The sequence below is a fragment of the Canis lupus genome, chromosome 33, assembly GCF_011100685.1.
Source record: "Canis lupus familiaris isolate Mischka breed German Shepherd chromosome 33, alternate assembly UU_Cfam_GSD_1.0, whole genome shotgun sequence".
NCBI lineage: Eukaryota > Metazoa > Chordata > Mammalia > Carnivora > Canidae > Canis > Canis lupus.
Window position 1 is genome coordinate 27,294,391 of NC_049254.1, and position 20,576 is coordinate 27,314,966.

The following is a 20,576-nucleotide window of genomic DNA, read 5'->3' on the forward strand; positions in this document are numbered from 1 at the left end:
AAAATAAAAATAAAAATTGTTTTTAGGATGGCGTATCCTGAGCATTTTGGGAGAAGAAGGTGGATGACAAAGAGTGAAGTCACAGGAGACAGAATCACTGACAGAGCAAGGTCCTTGAGGAACTAAGATGAATTTTTAAGTATCTATTAAGTGTCAGGTTCCATGCTAGGCCCTGGGACACCTGTCCACAAACTATCCAAGCGGATTATGACAGGAACACCAGTCTGTGGAGTGCACCCCTCCAGGGAAGCTCAGAAGGGTTTCCCACCTTACTGCAGGTTTCCCAAACCCAAGCTGTGGCTGCTCACCTTCCTACTCTCACTGTCCAACCCAGTGTCTGGCACCCGCTTGCCAGGCATTCATACGAATGAATACATATACTGGGTTAAGTATATATAATAAAGAAACTTTATTTCTAGGGACAGAAATTGTACAAAGATGTATGAAAATACATTCTAAGATAAAGGGAATTGGGGCATTAAAATACAATGAAATATTAATTAAAATGTAGCACGCATGCTCAGAAAACATGCGTCCTAAGGCAGCTGAAGGTTAAGAGAATGGGGAGAATGGGGCACACGTTCAATCATGTGGAAAAGGCCTGAAGTGGTTCCAGAACTCTGTCCGGCCAAATTGTATCTCCTAATCTGCAAGCTTATGCTTAAAATTCTTTTAACCATCTAAGAAGGGACAAAATTTTCCATCTCAAAATTGTAGATAAAGGATTAAAAAGGAAATGTGTGTGAAAATTATGTATCAGCTAACACCTAGTTACTGGTATGTGACATAGCCCAGGTCTCATAACCGCTGGAAAGGCAGCCCATGGGGCAGATAAAACCCCAAGCCCTTTTCAAATCTCTTGCTCAATGGTTCTAAAGCACCGCTTCTTAACATTTTGAGGATCACATACTCCTGTGGGCATCTAATGGAAGTTATGATTTCTACCCAGCTGCCCCTAAAATAAATACAAACACATGCATACAAAATTATACAAATCATGAGAAATCCTTAATTGTAGACCTCTTTCCTAGCAGGAAATTAGCTGAGGTGCAGCTGTTTACAACGAAGATGCTTTCTTCCTAAAGTTAATGGAGCCAGGTATCAGAGTGACCCTGCAAAACCTTCAGGGGATAGCTTGTTGCATGTCCACCTGTGTGTCCTTCTGAACTAAGTCTCCTCATCTCTTAACTCCACAGTGCCTAGAACATATTACGCACCCAGTTAAGTTGTGAATTAAGTTGATAGGACCAAAATGGTTTGGATGCACGGTTCTGGAGTTTTCAGACCTTTGGTGCTTCCCGAGGTCAAGTGAAAATCCTTCTTTTCAGAGACAAGTCTAGACACATAGCAACCACCATGGGCTTACTCTGTATAGAATCTGTCCACTTTCCAATTGATTTCTATCTAATTAGAAGGGTCTAACCCACCCCAGACAAGAAACTATACTGCAGTTCTAGAGCAGAATTTGATGACCTGCCCCTTCCCCTCAAAAGAAACACACTGAATCTGCTTTTACTAGAAATCCCTTACATATAAGTCTTTATACTTAAATTCTTCCAATCCCTCTCACCTAAATTCAGTATTCATCTGGGAGGTAAGCAATAGATGTAGTACTCCATCTTAAACATGGGGAAAGAGCATGTAATATTTAAGTGATCACAGAGAGGGCTTTCTGCATAGCCCAGAACCAGGACCCCAAGTCACATTTTAATAAATTTGCTAGTGCTTCTGTCATTTTTATAACAAGGTGAGAGGGATCTCTTTAAATTGACAGAGTGAAACAGCTGTGACATTTAATAAACTGTTCAGTGATAACATCTAAGTAGTACCTAACATTTTAGAAACCAAAAGCCATGCCAATGTAAGCAATTTTACATATGATTTAAATAGCTTAGGCTTTTTCAATATTAAGTCATAATCAAATGGACCTATTACTTATGAATTTTAAAAAAAGCAGAATTCACTGTACATAGTAGAGGGGAAATTCCATACTTACCTACTGCACAATGTAAAATCTAGAGAAAAAAGGGGAGAAAAAAAGAATTAGTAAAGATCAATAATAATACAGTTTATATAAACTCACCTTTCAGCATTAGACTTGAAAAACCAAACATTCCATTTTTAAACTTGGCTATTTAACAAAATGTACATTCTTGTTTATTTTTGTTTGTTTTTAGTTTGTGTATCCATAGAAGATTTCATAAGGAGTAAGTCTTTTCCAGTAGTCTGCCAAATGTCAAGGATCTTTTATAATACATAAACTTGTAAGAGCAATAGGTGTACATCTCCCATGCCCCATATTCTACAGAACAGAATTGTCACAGACGACAGAACACAGGGTGAGGAGAGCCTTTGTTGGCTCTTCTTACCCACAGGCCATTCAATGCAGACATTCATTCATCCTACAGAGCTCCACAGTCAGACTCCATTTTGTCTCATCTGGTAACCTCATTACAATTCCCAGTCCAATCTGCTGCCCCAGATCTCTTCATGTTCCAGGCCCATACTGCAAACTGCCTTTGGACATCTCCATCTAGGCGTACCAGCAGCAGCTCACACATGGCATGCCTCTTCAACAAATCCCCTCCATCCTCCCCCTTCATACCTGCTATGGCTCTTGATCGTCAGCCTCCCAGTCTCCTAAGTTCAGCTGTTCTTTCCTTCTCCTTACCTATAAGTCCCACTGGTTTCTAAGCCCTGCCAATGTTTCGGGCATCGGTCCTTCCTGTTTTTATTTCCAATGCCTTGGGTGAGACTGCTATCTTCTTTCCATCTCAGTGGCCATCCAAGTGGTCAATTAGGTTATTCTAAACTGTCTTCTAATGCATCTTGTATATGGCATGGCTTTAACCCTGGTGGTGGTTGTGGTAAAGATGTAATCTAAAGAGCTGGGTTCAAGATGGCAGTATAACAAGATCCTGAACTCACCTCCTCCAAAGACACAACAAATCAACAACTCAGTATCGAATAATTCCTTCTAAAGGGTCCTAAAAGTTCAATGAACAGAGCCTCCACAACAAAGAATAAAAGGATAGCAGCAAGATAGGTAAGAGGGGGCAGAAATATAGACTTGCTAGGGAATAAAATAAACCCCAGCTATGGTGGGTCACAATTGGGAGGGACTTCAAAAGTGTGAACTTTTCCCAGAGGATCAAAGGTACCAGTTCCATATCTGGCACCCAAATCCTTAGATCCTGCACAGGATAGACTAGCCCCCAACATACAAGGCTCTGAAAATCAATAAAGATCACCTTTAGGAAGACTAGAAAGCTGCAGGGAATGGAAAATCTGCTCTTAAAGGACCATCACACACTCACTCAAACCAGAAACCAGTGCAAAAACACCAATTTGAATAGTACATACACCACAGAAAAAGGAGAATTATTTGCTAATCTTAAAAGCATCTGCCTGAAGAGGAAGGAAACAGCAGGGACTCTCCCTGGAAACAGAGATTGGTGGGAGCAATTTTTGCGATTCAAGTCTACCTTACTAATCTGGGTGCTGGTGGGCACCATTTTGGAATTCCTCTAACATTCTAGTAACAACAGGTACACCCCACAGAGTACCCTGCCAGAAATACCCTACATCAGTTGTGGATGCAACCAGTAGCCCAACCACGTGCCAGTGCAGTCCACCCAATATGCCTCAGCCCCAAGCCCTGCCACTACAGAAGGATGCACACAGCCTGCACTGGGGAGACCCCTTGAGGGCCTGGTTCTAGTAACTGGGAGACTGTGTTTCTGGGCCAAATAGTACCATTTCTTGCATTAGGCCATGCATTCAAGACTGGGAGAGGTAGCTGACTTACCTAACATATAGAAACAAACACAAAGAATTAGGCAAAATGAGGAGACAGAGTAATATATTCCAAACAAAGGAACATGATAAAATCTCAGAAAAAGAACTAAATGAAACACAGATAAGCAATCTACCTGATAAAAAGTTCAAAGAAATTATCATACAGATGCTCAGTGAACTCAGCAGAATAGTTGAACACAGTGAGAACTTAAAGAGATAGAAAATATAAAAAAGTATCAAAGAAGTTTGAAAAATATACTAGAAGGGCCAGCAGCAGACTGGATGAAGTAGAAGAATGCACCAGGAAGCTGGAAGACAAAACAATGGAACTTGCCAGACAGAATAGCAAAATGAAAAATTAAGATGAGTGAAACAGATAAAGAGGATGAAGAGGTTCAAACTTCCAGTTATAAAATAAATTAAGTCATGGAGATGAATAGTCAATACTATTTTAATAACGTTGTATGGTACAATTTATGACAAAGAAGGCAAGAATATACAACGGGGAAAAAGTCTCTTCAAAAATGGTGCTGGGAAAACTGGACAGCTACTACGAAAGAACAAAACTGGAACACTTTCTTACATCACATACAAAATAAACTCAAAATGTGTTAAAGACCTGAATGTAAGACCTGAAGCCATAAAACTCATAGTAGAAAACATAGGCAGTAATCCCTTTGACATTTGTGCTAGAAACATTTTTCTAGATGTGTCTTCTCTGGTAAAGCAAATGAAAGTAAAATTAAACTATTGGGACTCACCAAAATAAAAACTTTTGTCCAGCAAAGGAAACCATCAATAAAACAAAAAGACAACCCACTAAATAGAAGAAGATATTTGCAAATGATATATCCAATTAGGAGTTATAAGATATATATATAAATATATATGCCAAAATATATGAAGAGTTTATATAACCTAACACCAAAAAACAAATAATCCAATTAAAAAATGGGCAGAGGAAATTAACAGACATTTTTCCGGAGAAGACATACAGATGGCCAACAGACACATAAAAAGATGTTCAATATCACTAATCATCAGGGAAATGCAAATCAAAACCCCAGTGAGGTATCACCTCACACTTGTTAGAATCAAAAGGACAAGAAATAACAAGTGTTGGCAAGGATGTTGAGAAAAAGGAATTCTTGGGCACTTTTGGTGCAAATACAAACTGGTGCAGCCACTGTGGAACACTGTATGGAGGTTCCCCAAAAAGTTAAAAATAGAACTACTATTAAGATCCAGTAATTCCACTACTGGACATTTACCCAAAGAATATGAAAACATTAATTCGAGAACATATATACACCCCCTGTGTTTACTACAGCACATTTGTCTTGGCTATTTAGAATAGCCAAGACACAGAAATAACCTAAGTGTCCATTGACTGACGAATAGATACAGAAAGACATGTTTTATACACACACACACACACACACACACACACACACACACACACACAGTGGAATATTACCCAGCCATAAAAAAGAATGACATCTTGCCATTTCCAACAGCATGGATGGATCCAGAGAGTATAATGCTAAGTGAAATAAATCAGTCAGAGAAAGACAAATATCAATAGTCCTACGTGGAATTTAAGAAACATGACAAACAAACAAACAAAAAAGGGACAAAAACAAAAAACCAGACTCTTAACTATACAGAACAAACTGGTGGTTGCCAGAGGGGAAGGGGTGGAAGAATGGGTATAATAGGTGAAGGGGATTAAGAGTACAATTATACTAAGCAGTGAGTGCAGTGAATAAAATTGTTGAAACATTATATTGTGCATGTGAAGCTAACGTAATACTGTTTGTTAATAATACTTAAATAAAGCTACTTTACACATTTGAAAGAAAGAAAGAAAGAAAGAAAGAAAGAAAGAAAGAAAGCGAGCAAGCTAGCTGAAGCCCAAAGGCATCTCCCTAGTTGGCCAAAAAAAGTTGTATGGATGGTAACCAGACTCACTGAGGTGAGCAGAGCACTGCATAATATATAGAATTGTTGAATAACTATGTTATGCCTCTGAAATTAATATAACACTGTATATCAGCTATACTTCAACAGTAAAAATTAAAAGAAAAAGGGTGATGTAACTGATGAAATGTTATAAAACTGTGGAAGGTTTGAGGCACAAAGGAATCAAGGGCAGAATGACTAGCAAAGGAGCTGCAGCAGTTATTTAAGTGTGGTGTGATAATGGCCTGCACTGAATGAGAGCTGAGAACACAAGAAAGAAAGAATGTAGCTGAAAATCACTTAAAGAACTGTGGGACTTGGTAATGGAAGCAGACAGTAGAAGGAGAAAAAATTACCCAAACTCCAATCTGAATCCAGGAGTTATAATGCATTGGTTTCCAGACAACTTAATTTCAAGGGCTAAGAAAACATTCACATTTTAAAAGGAGAAGGAGTTGATATAGCTGTTTACTTTGTCAAATGCCCATTTTTAACTAAATATCAAATACTACCATAATCATTTTTTAAAAGATTTGTTTATTTGAGTAAGAGAAAGGGAGAAAGAGGTGGGGGGGGGGGAGAGGCACTTGGAAAGGGGGAGCAAGAAACCCAAGCAGACTCCCACTGAGTGTGGAGCCAGACACAGGGCTTGATCCCATGACTCTAAGATCATGACCTGAGCCAAAATCAAGAGTTAGATGATTAACTGACTGAGCCACTCAGGTGTCCCCACAATCATTTTTTAAGGAACAAAAAATTAGGAAGGATATAACCTGAAAACAAACAGTCTTTTGAAAAAAGAGAAGACAGGAAATTAATTAAAATTCTAAGAACAGTTCTGAGAATGTGAATTCAAGAAAAAAATTAGCAGATATGTCTCTATGTTCTGGCACTTTAGCTGGCTACTTCCAAAATATCTTATAATAATTAACACTTTCCCCAGTTTACATAGCACCTCTACAAATGTGGTTTTAAAAAAGAGGAAAAAATTAAGAAAAGTGAAGATACCTGAAGGGACCTTTAAGACAACATCAAATGGAATCATTCACATTATAGGACTCTCAAAAGGAGAAGAGAGAGAGAGAAAAGCAAGAAAAAATATTTGAAGAAATAATAGCTGAAAGCTTCCCTAACAAGGGAAGGAATTGAACATCCAAGTCCATGAAGCCCAGAATTTCAAATAAGATGAACCCAAAGAGATCTATACCAAGACACACCATAATTAAAATCGCAAAAGTTAAGGATTTAGAGAGAAATCCTAAAAGCAATAAGGAAAAAACAACTTGTTATGTACAAGGTGAACTTGAGAAGGCTATATAAGCAGATTTCTCAGTAGAAACTTTATGTATCAGAAGACAGTAGCATGACATATACAAAGTGCTGAAAAGAAAAAACTTCCAACCCAAATTCTCTGAATGATAGCAAAGTTATCATTTAGAACTGAAGGAGAGATTAAGAACTTTCCATGTAAGCAAAAGCTAAAGGTATTCGTCACCACTAAACCTAAACCAGCCTTACAATCAATATTAAAGAGACTTTAAGCTAAGTAGTAAGAAAACAGGAAAGTAAAAATCTCACTGGAAAAGGTAAATATATAACAAATGTAGAGATCAAACACTTATAAAGCAAGCATGAAGGTTAAAAGACAAAAGTTTTGTCTTTTGTTTGTTAAGTTTTGTCTTTTGTCTTAAGTTTGTTTTCAGATAGCAAACTTATCTGAAATTATATTAAAGGAAGCATAAAATAAAAAAGATATAAAATATATCATCAAAAATTAAAAATGTGGGGGTAATAGTAAAAAGGCAAAGCTTTGAATTGTGTTTAAAATTAAGTTGCTATCAAGTCAAATCAGATAGCTATTTACAAAGAATATTTTGTCTGAACCTAACAATAAATAGCCACAAGGAAAAAAACACAGTAAATACAGAAAAGAAAATGAGAAAGAAATTTAAACATAACACTACAGAAAGTCAGCAAACCACTAGGGAGGAGAAAAAGAGAAGAAAGGAACAGGGAGGAACCATAAAAATGCCAGAAAACAATGAACACCAATAAGTATATGCTTATTAAAAATTACTTTAAATGTAAATGGACTAAATTCACCAATCAAAAGATGCAGAGTGACTGGACAAAAAAATGAGACCCATCTATATGCTGCCTACAAGACTCACTTTAAAGACACATACAGGGGGGATCACTGGGTGGCTCAGCGGTTTAGCACTTGCCTTTGGCCCAGGGCATGATCTGCCTCTCTCTCTGTCTCTCATGAATAAGTAAATAAAATCTTTAAAACAAACAAATAAATAAATAAATAATAAAGAAACACACAGAGTGAAAGGGAAGGGTTAGAAAAAGATATTCCATGCAAATGGAAATGAAAAGAAAGCTGAAGTAACTATACTCCCATCAGATAAAATAGACTTTAGGGTATCTGGGTGGCTTGATTGGTTAAACGTCTGCCTTCAGCTCAGGTCATGATCCCAGGATCCTGGGATTGAGCCCTGCGTTGAGGTCTCTGCTTCACTAGGAGCCTGCTTCTCCTTCTCCCTCTCCCTCTGCTGTTTCCCCGACTTGTGCTCTCTCGCTCTCTGTCAAATAAATAAATAAAATCTTAAAGAAAAAAAAAGATAAAACAGACTTTAAAACAAAGACTATAATGGGGCACCTGGGTGGCTCAGTTGGTTAGTGTCTGACTTTTTTTTTAAGATTTTATTTATTTATTCATGAGAGACACACACAGAGAGAGAGGCAGAGACTACTGGGTGGCTCAGTTGGTTAAGTGTCTGACTTTTTTTTTTAAGATTTTATTTATTTATTCATGAGAGACACACACAGAGAGAGAGGCAGAGACTAACGCAAAGAGAGAAGCAGGCTCCATGCAGGGAACCCGATGTGGGACTTGATCCCAGGACTTAGGATCACACCCTGGGCTGAAGGCAGACGCTCAATGGCTGAGCCACCCAGGCATCCCAAGTGTCTGACTCTTGATCTCAGCTCAAGAGTTATTAGTTTAAGCCCCACATTGAGCTCCACACTAGGTGTAAGCCTACTTAAAAATAAATAAATAAATAAATAAATAAATAAATAAATAAATAAAACAAAGACTATATAAAAGACAAAGAAGTGTATTATATAATAGTACATGGGTCAATGCAGCAATAAGATATAACATTTATAAATACATATGCACCCAACATAGGAAGACCAAAATATATAAAGCAATAAGTAACAGACCTAAAGGGAGAAAATGAAGGCAATATAATAATGGTAGGAGACTTTAACACTCCACTTTTATCAAGAGATAGATCATCCAGACAAAAAAATCAATTAAGAAAATACTGGCCTTCAATGACACATTAGGCCTCTTCTCAATTGTACATGGAACATTCTCCAGGACAGATCACATGTTGGACCACAAAGCAAATCTCAATAAATTAAAAGACTGAAATCATATTAATCATCTTTTCTGACCACAATGGTATGAAACCAGAAATTAATTATGAGAAAAAAAAAAAACAGGAAAACCCACAAAAACATGGAGGTTAAACAACATGCTACTGAGGAACCAATGGTACACTGAAGAAACCAAAGGAGAAATCAAAAAGTACCTAGAGACAATTGAACACAAAAATCCGTTACATCAAAATCTATGGGATGCAACAAAAGTGGTTCTAAGAGGGAAGTTCATAAAGATACAAGCCTACATCAATAAACAAAAAAAGAAATCTCAAACATTCTATAACTTTGCACCTAATGGAACTAGAAGAAGAACAAAGGATCAAATTAGTAGAAGAAAGAAAATAATAAAGATCAGAGTAGAAATAAATGAAATAGAGATTTTTTTTTTTAAAAGATTTATTCATTTGAGGGATCCCTGGGTGGCGCAGCGGTTTGGCGCCTGCCTTTGGCCCAGGGCGCGATCCTGGAGACCCGGGATCGAATCCCACATCGGGCTCCCGGTGCATGGAGCCTGCTTCTCCCTCTGCCTGTGTCTCTGCCTCTCTCTCTCTCTCTCTCTGTGACTATCATAAATAAATAAAAATTAAAAAAAAAAAAAAAAAAAAAAAGATTTATTCATTTGAGAGAGAGAGAATGAATGGGGAGAGGGGAAGAGGTACAAGCAAAATCCCCACTGATCAGAGGGCCCAATGGAGGGCTCAATCTTATGACCCTGAGATATGACCTGAGGTCAAAGTCAGACACTTACTGGGTTGAGCCACCCAGTGTTTTCTGAAATAGAGATTTAAAGTACAATAAAAAAAAAAAAATTCAATGAAAGTAGCAGCTGGTTCTTTGAAATGAGAAAATCAACAATCCTTGGCTAAACCAACCAAGTAAAATAGAACAGAGTATTCATGTACATAAAATCAGAAATGAAAGAAATTACAACTGATACCACAGAAATAAAAGGGATCATAAGAGACTAGTACGAACAATTATATGGCAACAAGCTTAACAACCTAGAAGAAATGAATAAATTCCTAGAAACATACAATCTTCCAAGAAGGAATCATGAAAAAACTGAAAATGTGAATAGATTGATAATAAGTAAGGAGTCTGAAACAGTAATCAAAAACCCCCCAACAAAGTCCAAGACCAGATGGCTTCACTGGCAAATTCTACCAAATATTCAAAGAAGATTTAATACCAATCCTTTTCAAACTCTTCCAAAAAATACAGAAAGGAAAGCTTCCAAACAAAATTTTTGAGGCCAGCATCACCAATACCAAAACTAGACAAGGACACCACGAAAAAAAGAAATTACAGACCAATACCCTTGATAAACATAGATGTAAAATCCTCAACAAATTTTTAGCAAACTAAATCCAACAATACATTAAAAAGCTCATACACCACAATCCAGTGTGATTTATTTCAGGGATGCAAGGATAGTTCAACATCTGCAAATTAATGTCATATACTACATCAACAGAATGAAAGATAAAAATCATATTATCATCTCAATAGATGCAGAAAAAGCTTTCAATAAAATTCAACATCCATTTATGATAAAAACTCTCAACAAAGTAGGTACAGAGGGAACATACATAATAAAGCCCCTAAATGACAATTCTACAGCTAACATTGATACCTACAGTGAAAAGCTTTCAGAAAAAATACTCACACTTAACTGCTTTTATTCAACACAGTGTTGAAAATCCTAGCCACAGCAATTAGGCAAGACAAAGAAATGAAAGGCATCCAAATCCGAAAGGAAGAAGTAAAACTGTCACCATTTACAGATGGTATGATATTATGCAGAGAAAATTCTAAAGATTCTGCCAAAAAACTGTTAGAACTAATAAATAGATTCAGTAAAGTTGCATGATACAAAGTCAATGTAGAGAAATTGTGGTATTCTATACACTAATCATGAAACATCGGAAAGAGAAATTAAGAAAATAATCCTATTTACAAACGTATCAAAAAGAATAAAATATCAAGGAATAACTTAACCAAGAAGGTGAAGAACCTGTATACTGAAAACTGTAAGACATGCATGAAAGAAATTGAAAAATACATAAATAAATGAAAAGATATTTTGTGTTCATGATTTGGAAAACTTAATATTGTTAAAATGTCCATACTACCCAAAGCAACCTACAAATTCAATAAAATAACTATCAAAATTCTAGTGGCAGGGCAGCCTGGGTGGCTCAGCGGTTTAGCGCTGCCTTCAGCCCAGGGCGGGATCCTGGAGACCCGGGATCAAGTCCCACGTCTGGCTCCCTGCATGGAGCCTGCTTCTCCCTCTGCCTGTGTCTCTGCCTCTCTCTCTCTCTATGTCTTTCATGAGTAAATAAATAATAAATCTTAAAAAAAAATTCTAGTGGCATATTTCATAGAACTAGAACAATTAACTTTAAAATATGAAACATAAGATCTTGAATAGCCAAAGCAATCTTGAGAAAGAAGAACAAAGCCAGAGGTATCACACTGCCTGATTTCAAACTATATGACAAAGCTATCATAATCCAAACAATATGGTATTGGTAAAAAACAAAACAAAATAAAAAAACAGACACACCTATCAATGGAACAAGATCAAGAGCCTAGAAATAAACCCACACATATATGAACAATTAATCTACAATAAGGGAGCCAGGAACAAAATATAGAGAAAGGTTAGTCTCTTCAACAAGTGGTGCTGGGAAAACTGGACAGCCACATGCAAAAGAATGACCACTATCTTACACCATACACAAAAATTCACTCAAAATGGTTAGACTTGAAAATAAAATGTGAAACCATAAAATTACCAGAAGAGGCAGTAAGGTCCTGACATCAGTTTTAGCAACATCTTTATGGAGCTGACTTCAAAAGCAAGGGAAACCAAAGGAAAAATGAGCAGATGGAAATACATCAAACTAAAAAGCTTGCGTACAATAAAGGAAATCATCATGAAAATGAAAAGGCAACCTACCAAATGGGAGAAGACACTTGCAAACTATATGAAAAGGAGTTAATATCCAAAATGTAAAAAGAACTCATACAATTCAACAACAAAAAAACCAAAGAGCCCTATTAAAAAGTGGGAAGAGGATCTGAACAGACACTTCCTCAAAGAAAGACATACAGATGGCCAAGAGGTACATCACTAATCATCAGGGAAAGATAAATCAAAACCACGAGATATCACTTTATGTTAGAGTGGGTGTTTTAAAAATGACAAGAAATGGGGTGCCTTGGTGGCTCAGCGGTTGAGTCCTGGGATCGAGTACAACATCGGGCTTCCTGCATAGAGCCCGCTTCTCCCTCTGCCTACCTCTCTCTCTCTCTGTGTGTCTCTCATGAATAAATAAATAAATACTTAAAAAAAAAAAAGACAAGAAATAGTAAGTGTTGGTAGAAAATAGTATGGAAATTCCTCAAAAAATTAAGAAAAAATTTATCATATGACCCAGCTATTCTACTTCATATTTATCTAAAGAATATGAAAATATCAATTTGAAAAGATATGCATCCCTATGTTCATGGCAGCATTATTTACAATAGCCAACAACTGGAAACAACCTAGGTGTCCATTAATAGCTGAATGGATAAAGAAGTGGTATATTTATAAAATGGAATACTACTCAGCCATAAAAAAGAGTGAGATCTTGTCATCTGTTACAACACAGATGGACCCCTGAGGGCATTATGCTCAACAAAATAAGTAAGATGGAGAAAGACAAATACCATATGATTTCACTCATATGTAGATTCAAAAAAAAAACCAAAATAAGTAAACAAAATAAAATGAAAACAAACTCATAGAGAATAGACTAGTGATTACCAAAGGGGAAGGGAGCTATGGGGTGGGTGAAAGGGGTAAAGGGGGACAATGGTATGATGATGGTTGGGAACCAGAGTTGTAGTGGTCACTCTGTAGCATATACAGTTATCAAATTATAAAGTCATATACCTAAAACTTATATAATTATAAAAAAGTCATCTGAAGCCATCTATATTATTTAATGATCAAAGCTTTTCTGGATGATAAGAACTATCAGCTATTGTAGTATGTAGTACATTTTAGAATTTATATTTCTCTAGTAGTCATTCTATTGTCTGATCCTAACAACAACCCCAGCAGATAGGCAGGACAGAGACTTTTATTTATAGATGAGAAAACCAAGTCTTAGGAAAGTTATTCGAGGGATGCCTGGGTGGCTCAGTGGTTGAGCATCTGCCTTTGGCTCAGGGCGTGATCCCGGGGTCCTGGGATCGAGTCCCACAACAGGCCACATGCATGGAGCCTGCTTCTCCTTCTGCCTATGTCTCTGCCTCTTGTGAATAAATAAAATCTTAAGAAAAAAAAAAAAAGCTGTTTGAATTCCCCAAGGTAGTAAAGTGATGTCCAGAATCAAGGCTCTATTTCTACTCTACAGATTTTTGTATTATATTATTTCATTGTATTTTAGTTATAAGATATCTGCTGAAGCCATAGTTTGACAAGACGTGGCTCATCTAGAGTATGCCTGATAAGACTATGTGCTCAAACACTACTATTTCACTAAATTTTGAGAGAAGAGGGAGTTAAAGAGGCTTGGATAGAAAAAAAAAAATCAAGCTTCACAAATTTGTTGATAACTGAAAAGAACTATTATGCTGCAAATTTTACCATCTTCTTAAAAAAGAAAATGTTAAGAATCTCAAGTGTGTGAATATTATAAGATAATCTGGACCTCCTGCTGTAAAGTTGAGGAAAATAAAAGATGTCTATAGATATAAATGAGGAATAAAAGACATGAATAAAGAGCATGCTGAGACAAGACAGAAGATGGTGTGCAGACAGAAAACCTAACCGTGTACGTAGCAAGACATCTACCCAGGAAGCTGATTATTAATAGGACATTACAAAAAAAGGATATACAATTGGTCCTTACACAACAATGGCATGAACTACATGGGTCCACTTACATTCAGATTTTTTTCAATAAATACATATTTCTTTTTAAAAAATATTTATTAATTTTAGAGAGCAAGCACATGCATATCGGGGGTGGGGAGCGGCAGAGGGAGAGGGAGAGAGGGTCTTAAGTAGACTCTGTGCTGAGTGTGGAGCCCAGCATGGGGCTTGATCTCACAACCCAGAGATCACAACCCAAACTGAAACCAAGAGCTGGATGCTTAACCAAACGCACCACCCAGGTGTCCCAAATACATATTTCATATTGTGATTAATGAGTAAGATAGAGGTTGCCAAAAGACTAGACATGAAGGGAAGGTAGAGGAAAGAGGTGGAAAAGGCTGGGACAACAGGGCTCTTGCCTATTACTGGCACTCATCACCACACCACCCATCTGGGGGAAACTCAGTTCATTAAGATCTTCATCTGAGAGGTACAAAGGAACTGGATCTGGGGAGGAATCTCAACAAAGTGGCCAGTCACTGGCCAGTGTTACTCAAGGACCACAGAATGATAACCTGCCTCCCTGTAGTAAGAGATCTGGGAGAACTGTGGGGGCGGAGAGCACCAAGCAGAAACGGCCTGCAGAGTAAAGCAGGGAGGGCGCTGTCCGCGGTGCTGAAAATTCTCAGGCTGGGAACCAATATCCAAGGGAACTGGCCTCTTGCAGCTTACTAGCGTTTCCCGCAAGCAGAAACGGTATTAGAACCATATAAAGTGGGTCAGGTGAACCAAGTGACCTAGAGGGAAGGTCTAAAGGTGCTGTGCCTTCATCGGTTCTCTGAGATCCCCTGAACTGTGCCTGGAATGAGGTTTCCTACATTCCTGGGAAGAGGGACATGGAGTGGGTGTCACTCCCGGATCCAGCTGTGCTAACTTTTGGGTGAGGACAAAGTGATGTATGGTGCCTCACTCTACTACTGTACGACACAGTAACTGCATTTTTCTCTTCCATATGATTTTATTTTTTAAAAGATTTTATTTATTTTTTCATGAGAGATACAGAGATAGAGGCAGAGACATAAGAGAGGGAGGAGACTCCCTGTGGAGCCCGATGCAAGACTTGATCCCAGGACCCCGGGATCACGACCTGAGCCAAAGGCAGATGCTCAACCACTGAGCCACCCAAGTGCCTCTCTTCCTTATAATTTTCTTACTAACATTTCCTTTTCTCTAGCTACCTTTATTGTAAAAATACAGTAAAGAATACACATAACACAAAATAGGTGTTTACCAACTGTTCATGTTATTGGTAAAGCTTCTGGTCAACAGTAGGCTATTGGGAGTTAAGTTTTCAAGGAGTAAAAAGTTACACATGGAGTTTCGACTGCATGGGAGGTTGGTACCCCAACCTCTGTGTTGTGTAAGGGTCAACTGTATAATCCTTCAGGGCTATCATGTTTTCTTTGTGTGAAAGAATAGCAGGTCTTAGTCCTAGAAGACCCAATCTCCACTTCTGAGTTGCATATATTTTATAATGCCTCTTCTATCCTGAAATGAAATTCACAGATGATAGAATCTACCTACACAGGGGAGCCTGGGTGTCTTAGTTAAGCATCTGCCTTTGGCTCAGGTCATGATCTCAGGATCCTAGAATTGGGCCCCGCATCCAGCCCTCTGCTCAGCAGAGGGCCTGCTTCTCCCTCTCCTTCTGCTGCTCTGCCCACTTGTGCTCTCTGTCAAATTAATAAAATCTTTAAAAAAAACAAAATAAAAAAAAAAAAGAGGGACTCCTAGGTGGCTCAGAGGTTGAGATCTGCCTTCAGCCCAGGGCATGATCCCAAAGTCCTGGGATCGAGTCCCACATCAGCCTTCCTGCATGGAGCCTGCTTCTCCCTCTGCCTATGTCTCTGCACCACCCCTCTCTCTGTCTCTCATGAATAAATAAAATCTTTAAAAAGAATCTACCTACAGAATTTTTTTTAAAAAAATACAATGTTTTAACTGTTATATAAAGAAAAAATAAAAAGTAATTTATTTTTTAAATTATGTATTTCACTATACAAATGTTTGAGGACATAATAAAGCAGTCAGCTATATGTGACAACTTATGATAAATAAGTTTGGATTTAAAAATAAGAATGTCAGAAAGCACCCTGAACTAGTATAGGACAACTGAAGAGCAGAGGTACAGACCAACACTAGAATAAAAAACAGTATTAATATAATGGACATAGGGAAGTAACCTTAACTTAGGCCAAAATAATATGCCAAGATAAGTAGTGGTCAAAATTTAAAAAAAAAAAAAAAAAGTATAGTTTCATTACAAATGAGCCTGGTCTTATTTATTTCTAAGGGGTGTCAAAATAACCTCTAAGTCATGTCATGAGACAAGGTACGAAGAAAGTATCACATAAAGCCCATATGCCAATATTCTGTGAATAGTGCAACAAGGAAGAGATGGGTTTGGTTAAAACAAACAAACCAGTAATGCAAGAGGCAATAAAGCACTTGTATTAACAGACTGGTGATAGTTTTAGGATAAAATTGAAAAACTATGGTGATCCCCCAAGAAGGCAATAATAAGATATATTATTAAAATAGTTCTATCTAAAAAAAAAAATCCAATGAAATCCTTGTATTTCATGTACCTTCACTAACTTAATTGAAGTCTGACCAGGAATTTCAATCTGTTACATAATTTCAGTCCGTTTCATTGCATTGGCAGTAACAACACAATTGCACTGAAATTCTTTTCAGCTAAATATGCAAGTTGGAAATGCTGTAATTCTTAGAGCGCAATGTACAGGGTGAACAAATTACTCAATTATTTTGAGATGGTATCTTTATTTCACTTAGGTTGCCTCATCATATCAACTGTGGTAGGCGAAATTCTAAAGGTGATTCCCTGGGATTCCTGTTCCTTGGTTATCCAAACACTAATCTAGATACTGCAGTGTAGGGATTTTAAAAAAGTAATTGAGGTTCCAAATCAACTGACTTTAAGGTATGGAGATTATATGGGTAGACTTGACTCAACAAGGTGAGCTCCATAAAAGCAGAGCTGGTTGCAAAAGAAGGAAGTGACCTCCAGCTAACAACTAGCAGGGAAGTGAACCTCAGACCTTCAAGACCTGGATTCTGTCGGGGTACCTGGGTGGTGCAGTGGTTGAGTGTCTGGGGTCCTGGGATCAAGTCCCTTATCGGGCTCCCCACAGGGAACCTGCTTCTCCCTCCGCCTGTGTCTCTGCCTCTGTGTCTCTCATGTATAAATAAAATCTTTTTTTAAAAAAGAAAAACCTGGATTCTGTCAACAAGCTGAGTAAGCTTAGAAGCAGATTCTTCCCTAGAGCTCACAGACAGAAGCCAGTCTGACTGACACACTAATTTCAGTCTTGTGAGGCCCTGTGTGGATAACCAAGCCAAGCCCAACTTCTGACTTATATAACCATGAGGTAATAAATAAGTGTTATTTTAAAAACAAGCTGCTAAGTTTGTGATCTTTATTATGCAGCAACAGAAAACTAAGATAACAACTTCCTTCTGACTTAATAAGCTTTTGGTTTAATTTCTCACAAAGACATTTTAGTATCAATACGTACTATGAAACTATCAATTTCTATTTATAGAGTGGTTAGCCTGGAGGGCTATACAAAAGTCAGGGCAGATGCAGGACAAATCTTTATTGAGTTGGACTCTCGCAGGTGTTCTAAGAGATCTAGTCACAGCAACCCTACTCACTGTGGCAATCAAAACACTCTCACAAAGAAGTTTACCAAATCTCAAGAGGAGCTGGAACCCAAGCAGCTCTGGAGACCTCAGGCATGGTTCATGGATTTAATATGACTGCGTTACTGTGGGCCTCAATCTCTTTCAACTCAAAATTCCAAATTCTTGGGAGAAAAATATCTGACCAGCGCAGTATGGGCCAGGCATGCACCCCTGGGTCAGCCAGCTATGGTCTGAGGAGTCAGGGAGTAGAGATGCCCTTGCTATCAAGAAAGAAAGGTAAAAAAAAAAGAAAGAAAAGAAAAGAAAAGAAAAGAGAAGAGAAGAGAAGAGAAAAGAAAAAAGAAAAAAAGGAAAAAAAAAGAAAAGAAAAGAAAGAGAGGTCCAGCTGTAGAATTGGGAGAACTTCCAGGGAGGACAAAAATCTCCCAAGCTGGGCAACTCCACATGGCTGCCATACTCATATTATTATGGGGAGGTCCAGAACTAACCTGAGTTATGTTGATCAGTATCTGCCTAGTTTTGAAAATTATCATACCATATGTATGTATAATTCCATTTTCTCTCAAAACATTGACTCCATGCATTTTCTTATGCTTATGTTTCTTTTCCCTGTAATGAATATAGCACTTACGATTGGAGGGAAACACCTTTTCCCTCTCCTCTAGCTTCTATGAGAAGCATTTTCTCCCAAATATTTCTGGTCTTTCTCTACCTGTTTAATCACTTTATCCCAGGAAAGGAAGGATGCCTCATCTGAGCAGTAAATTTAGGAGTAATTGGGGAGTGCTCAACTGAGCTCTACCCTGGGGTTCTCACAAAGAACTCCAAGTTCTCTATTTACTCCATGCTACCCTGGCCGCTGCTGCCTAGGGCAGGGTGGGTGGTAATCTAATTTTAGAGTTCAGTTAGCAAACCCATTTAGCTTACACACTAACACACAGCCTCCAGCTAGGCCTTTATCGCTAATAAAGTTGATATCTGGGATCCTTATGCAATTCCTCTGAGTTACTTCTCAATGTTCAGAGCATAAGCAAGAAAAAGGGGGTATTTATTGGACGCCCTCAAAGAATCTAGTCCAAACTTGTTTTCAAAATCCTTTTACATCCATTTTTAAAGGAGAAAATAGGTGAAATTTCCTTAATTACCATTATTTTCTCTCATTTAATTTTACCTTTTATGTTATTTTCAGCTCTATAATTTGTTAATTCGTTACCCGCTTTATTTTCATAATCTGATAGTAAAATGCTAACTCTTACCAAACTTAAAACTGGGAGAAAACTAGGGGTGCCTGGATGGCTCAGTTGGTTGGGTGTCTGACTCTTGATTTCGGCTCAGGTCATGATCTTGGGGTCATGGGATCCAGCCCCATTTGGGGCTCTGCATTCAGCGTGGAGTCTGCTTGGGATTCTCTTTCTCCCTCTGACCCTCCCCCAGCTCACTCTTACTTTCTCTGAATAAATAAATAAAATCTTTAAAAAAAAAAAATCTGAGAGAAATTTAAGGTAATCTAATCCAGCACATTCAATGCAGAGAGTTTAAGACCATGTGGCAAAACCAAGTCTCAGTACCCAAATTTCTTGTTTCCAGTGTTCTTTTACATATACTGACATTTCTTAAGTACAATTCTAATTTTACTTCTCTAACATTTCTGCCAGCTTTCCTATGATAATCATTTACCCATCAACTAATTCCACCAACGTGTTTGCCATGTTCCTGCTGCATGACAAATTGTGAACTCTGCCAGTTTCTCTTTGGCTTCTGCTCTGATATCAACTTATCTTATGCTGTATCTGGGCGGTTCTGCTTTTCTTGTATGCTTGGTCATGGCAGACTGGTTTTTCCTTTAGTAAGCTTGTCTTTCATAGCAACAGGCTGCTAAATTATGTTTATGTTTTGTTTTGAGATTTTTCCATTTATTTATGAGAGACACAGACAGAGGCAGAGACACAGGCAGAGGGAGAAGCAGGCTCCATGCAGGGAGCTCGATGCAGGACCCAATCCCAGGACCCTGGATCACGATCTGAGCCAAAGGCAGACGCTCAACCCCTGAGCCACCCAGACATCCCTGAATTATGTTTTTTAAACTGTTTTTTCTTTTTTTTTTTTTTTAATGATAGTCACAGAGGAGAGAGAGAGAGAGGCAGAGACATAGGCAGAGGGAGAAGCAGGCTCCATGCACTGGGAGCCCGACGTGGGATTAGATCCCGGGTCTCCAGGATTGCACCCTGGGCCAAAGGCAGGCGCTAAACCGCTGCGCCACCCAGGGATCCCCTGTTTTTTAAACTGTTATTCATCACTATAACTTTTTATTTTGATACAACTAATGAGTCTATTTGTATAAACATTAGAAATTATGCGTTTGTGCTATACTCAGTCATCTTGTAGGTTTACTGTTATTGTTCCTTTTTTTTAACAACAGATGTAAAATTGTTTTTTTTAATTCTGTTTTATTTTTGTTTTTGTTTTATGTGTACTTCATTTTAAATCACAAGGTAATCTAAACTGCTTATATTAATTCCCTTTAAAAAATTTTAATCTTATTTTTCTTTTTTCTATTATATTGTATTACATATTACATTTATTGCATCTTTGTTTTTATTTTAAGATTCAGAGAAGTGGTATATAAGCACACACTAAAGTATAGAGAGTAAAGAGGAAAACTTCCTTCCTAAATATCACACCCCTCCATGGGAAGAAGCACCAGTAGTTCAATATATACCCCTCTATGTCTCTAAGTTCTAAGTTCTTAGTT

General features: G+C 37.8%; 1 protein-coding gene across 1 annotated transcript in view; it reads right to left on the reverse strand.

The window, feature by feature from the left end:
• The window catches only part of HACD2 (3-hydroxyacyl-CoA dehydratase 2), a 111,591-nt gene that overhangs the window by 79,480 nt on the left and 11,535 nt on the right, over positions 1–20,576 (reverse strand). The window contains exon 3 of the mRNA XM_038583056.1: positions 1,997–2,015. Within this exon, the coding sequence (XP_038438984.1) occupies positions 1,997–2,015 (19 nt within the window). The remainder of the gene's footprint in view (positions 1–1,996; positions 2,016–20,576) is intronic.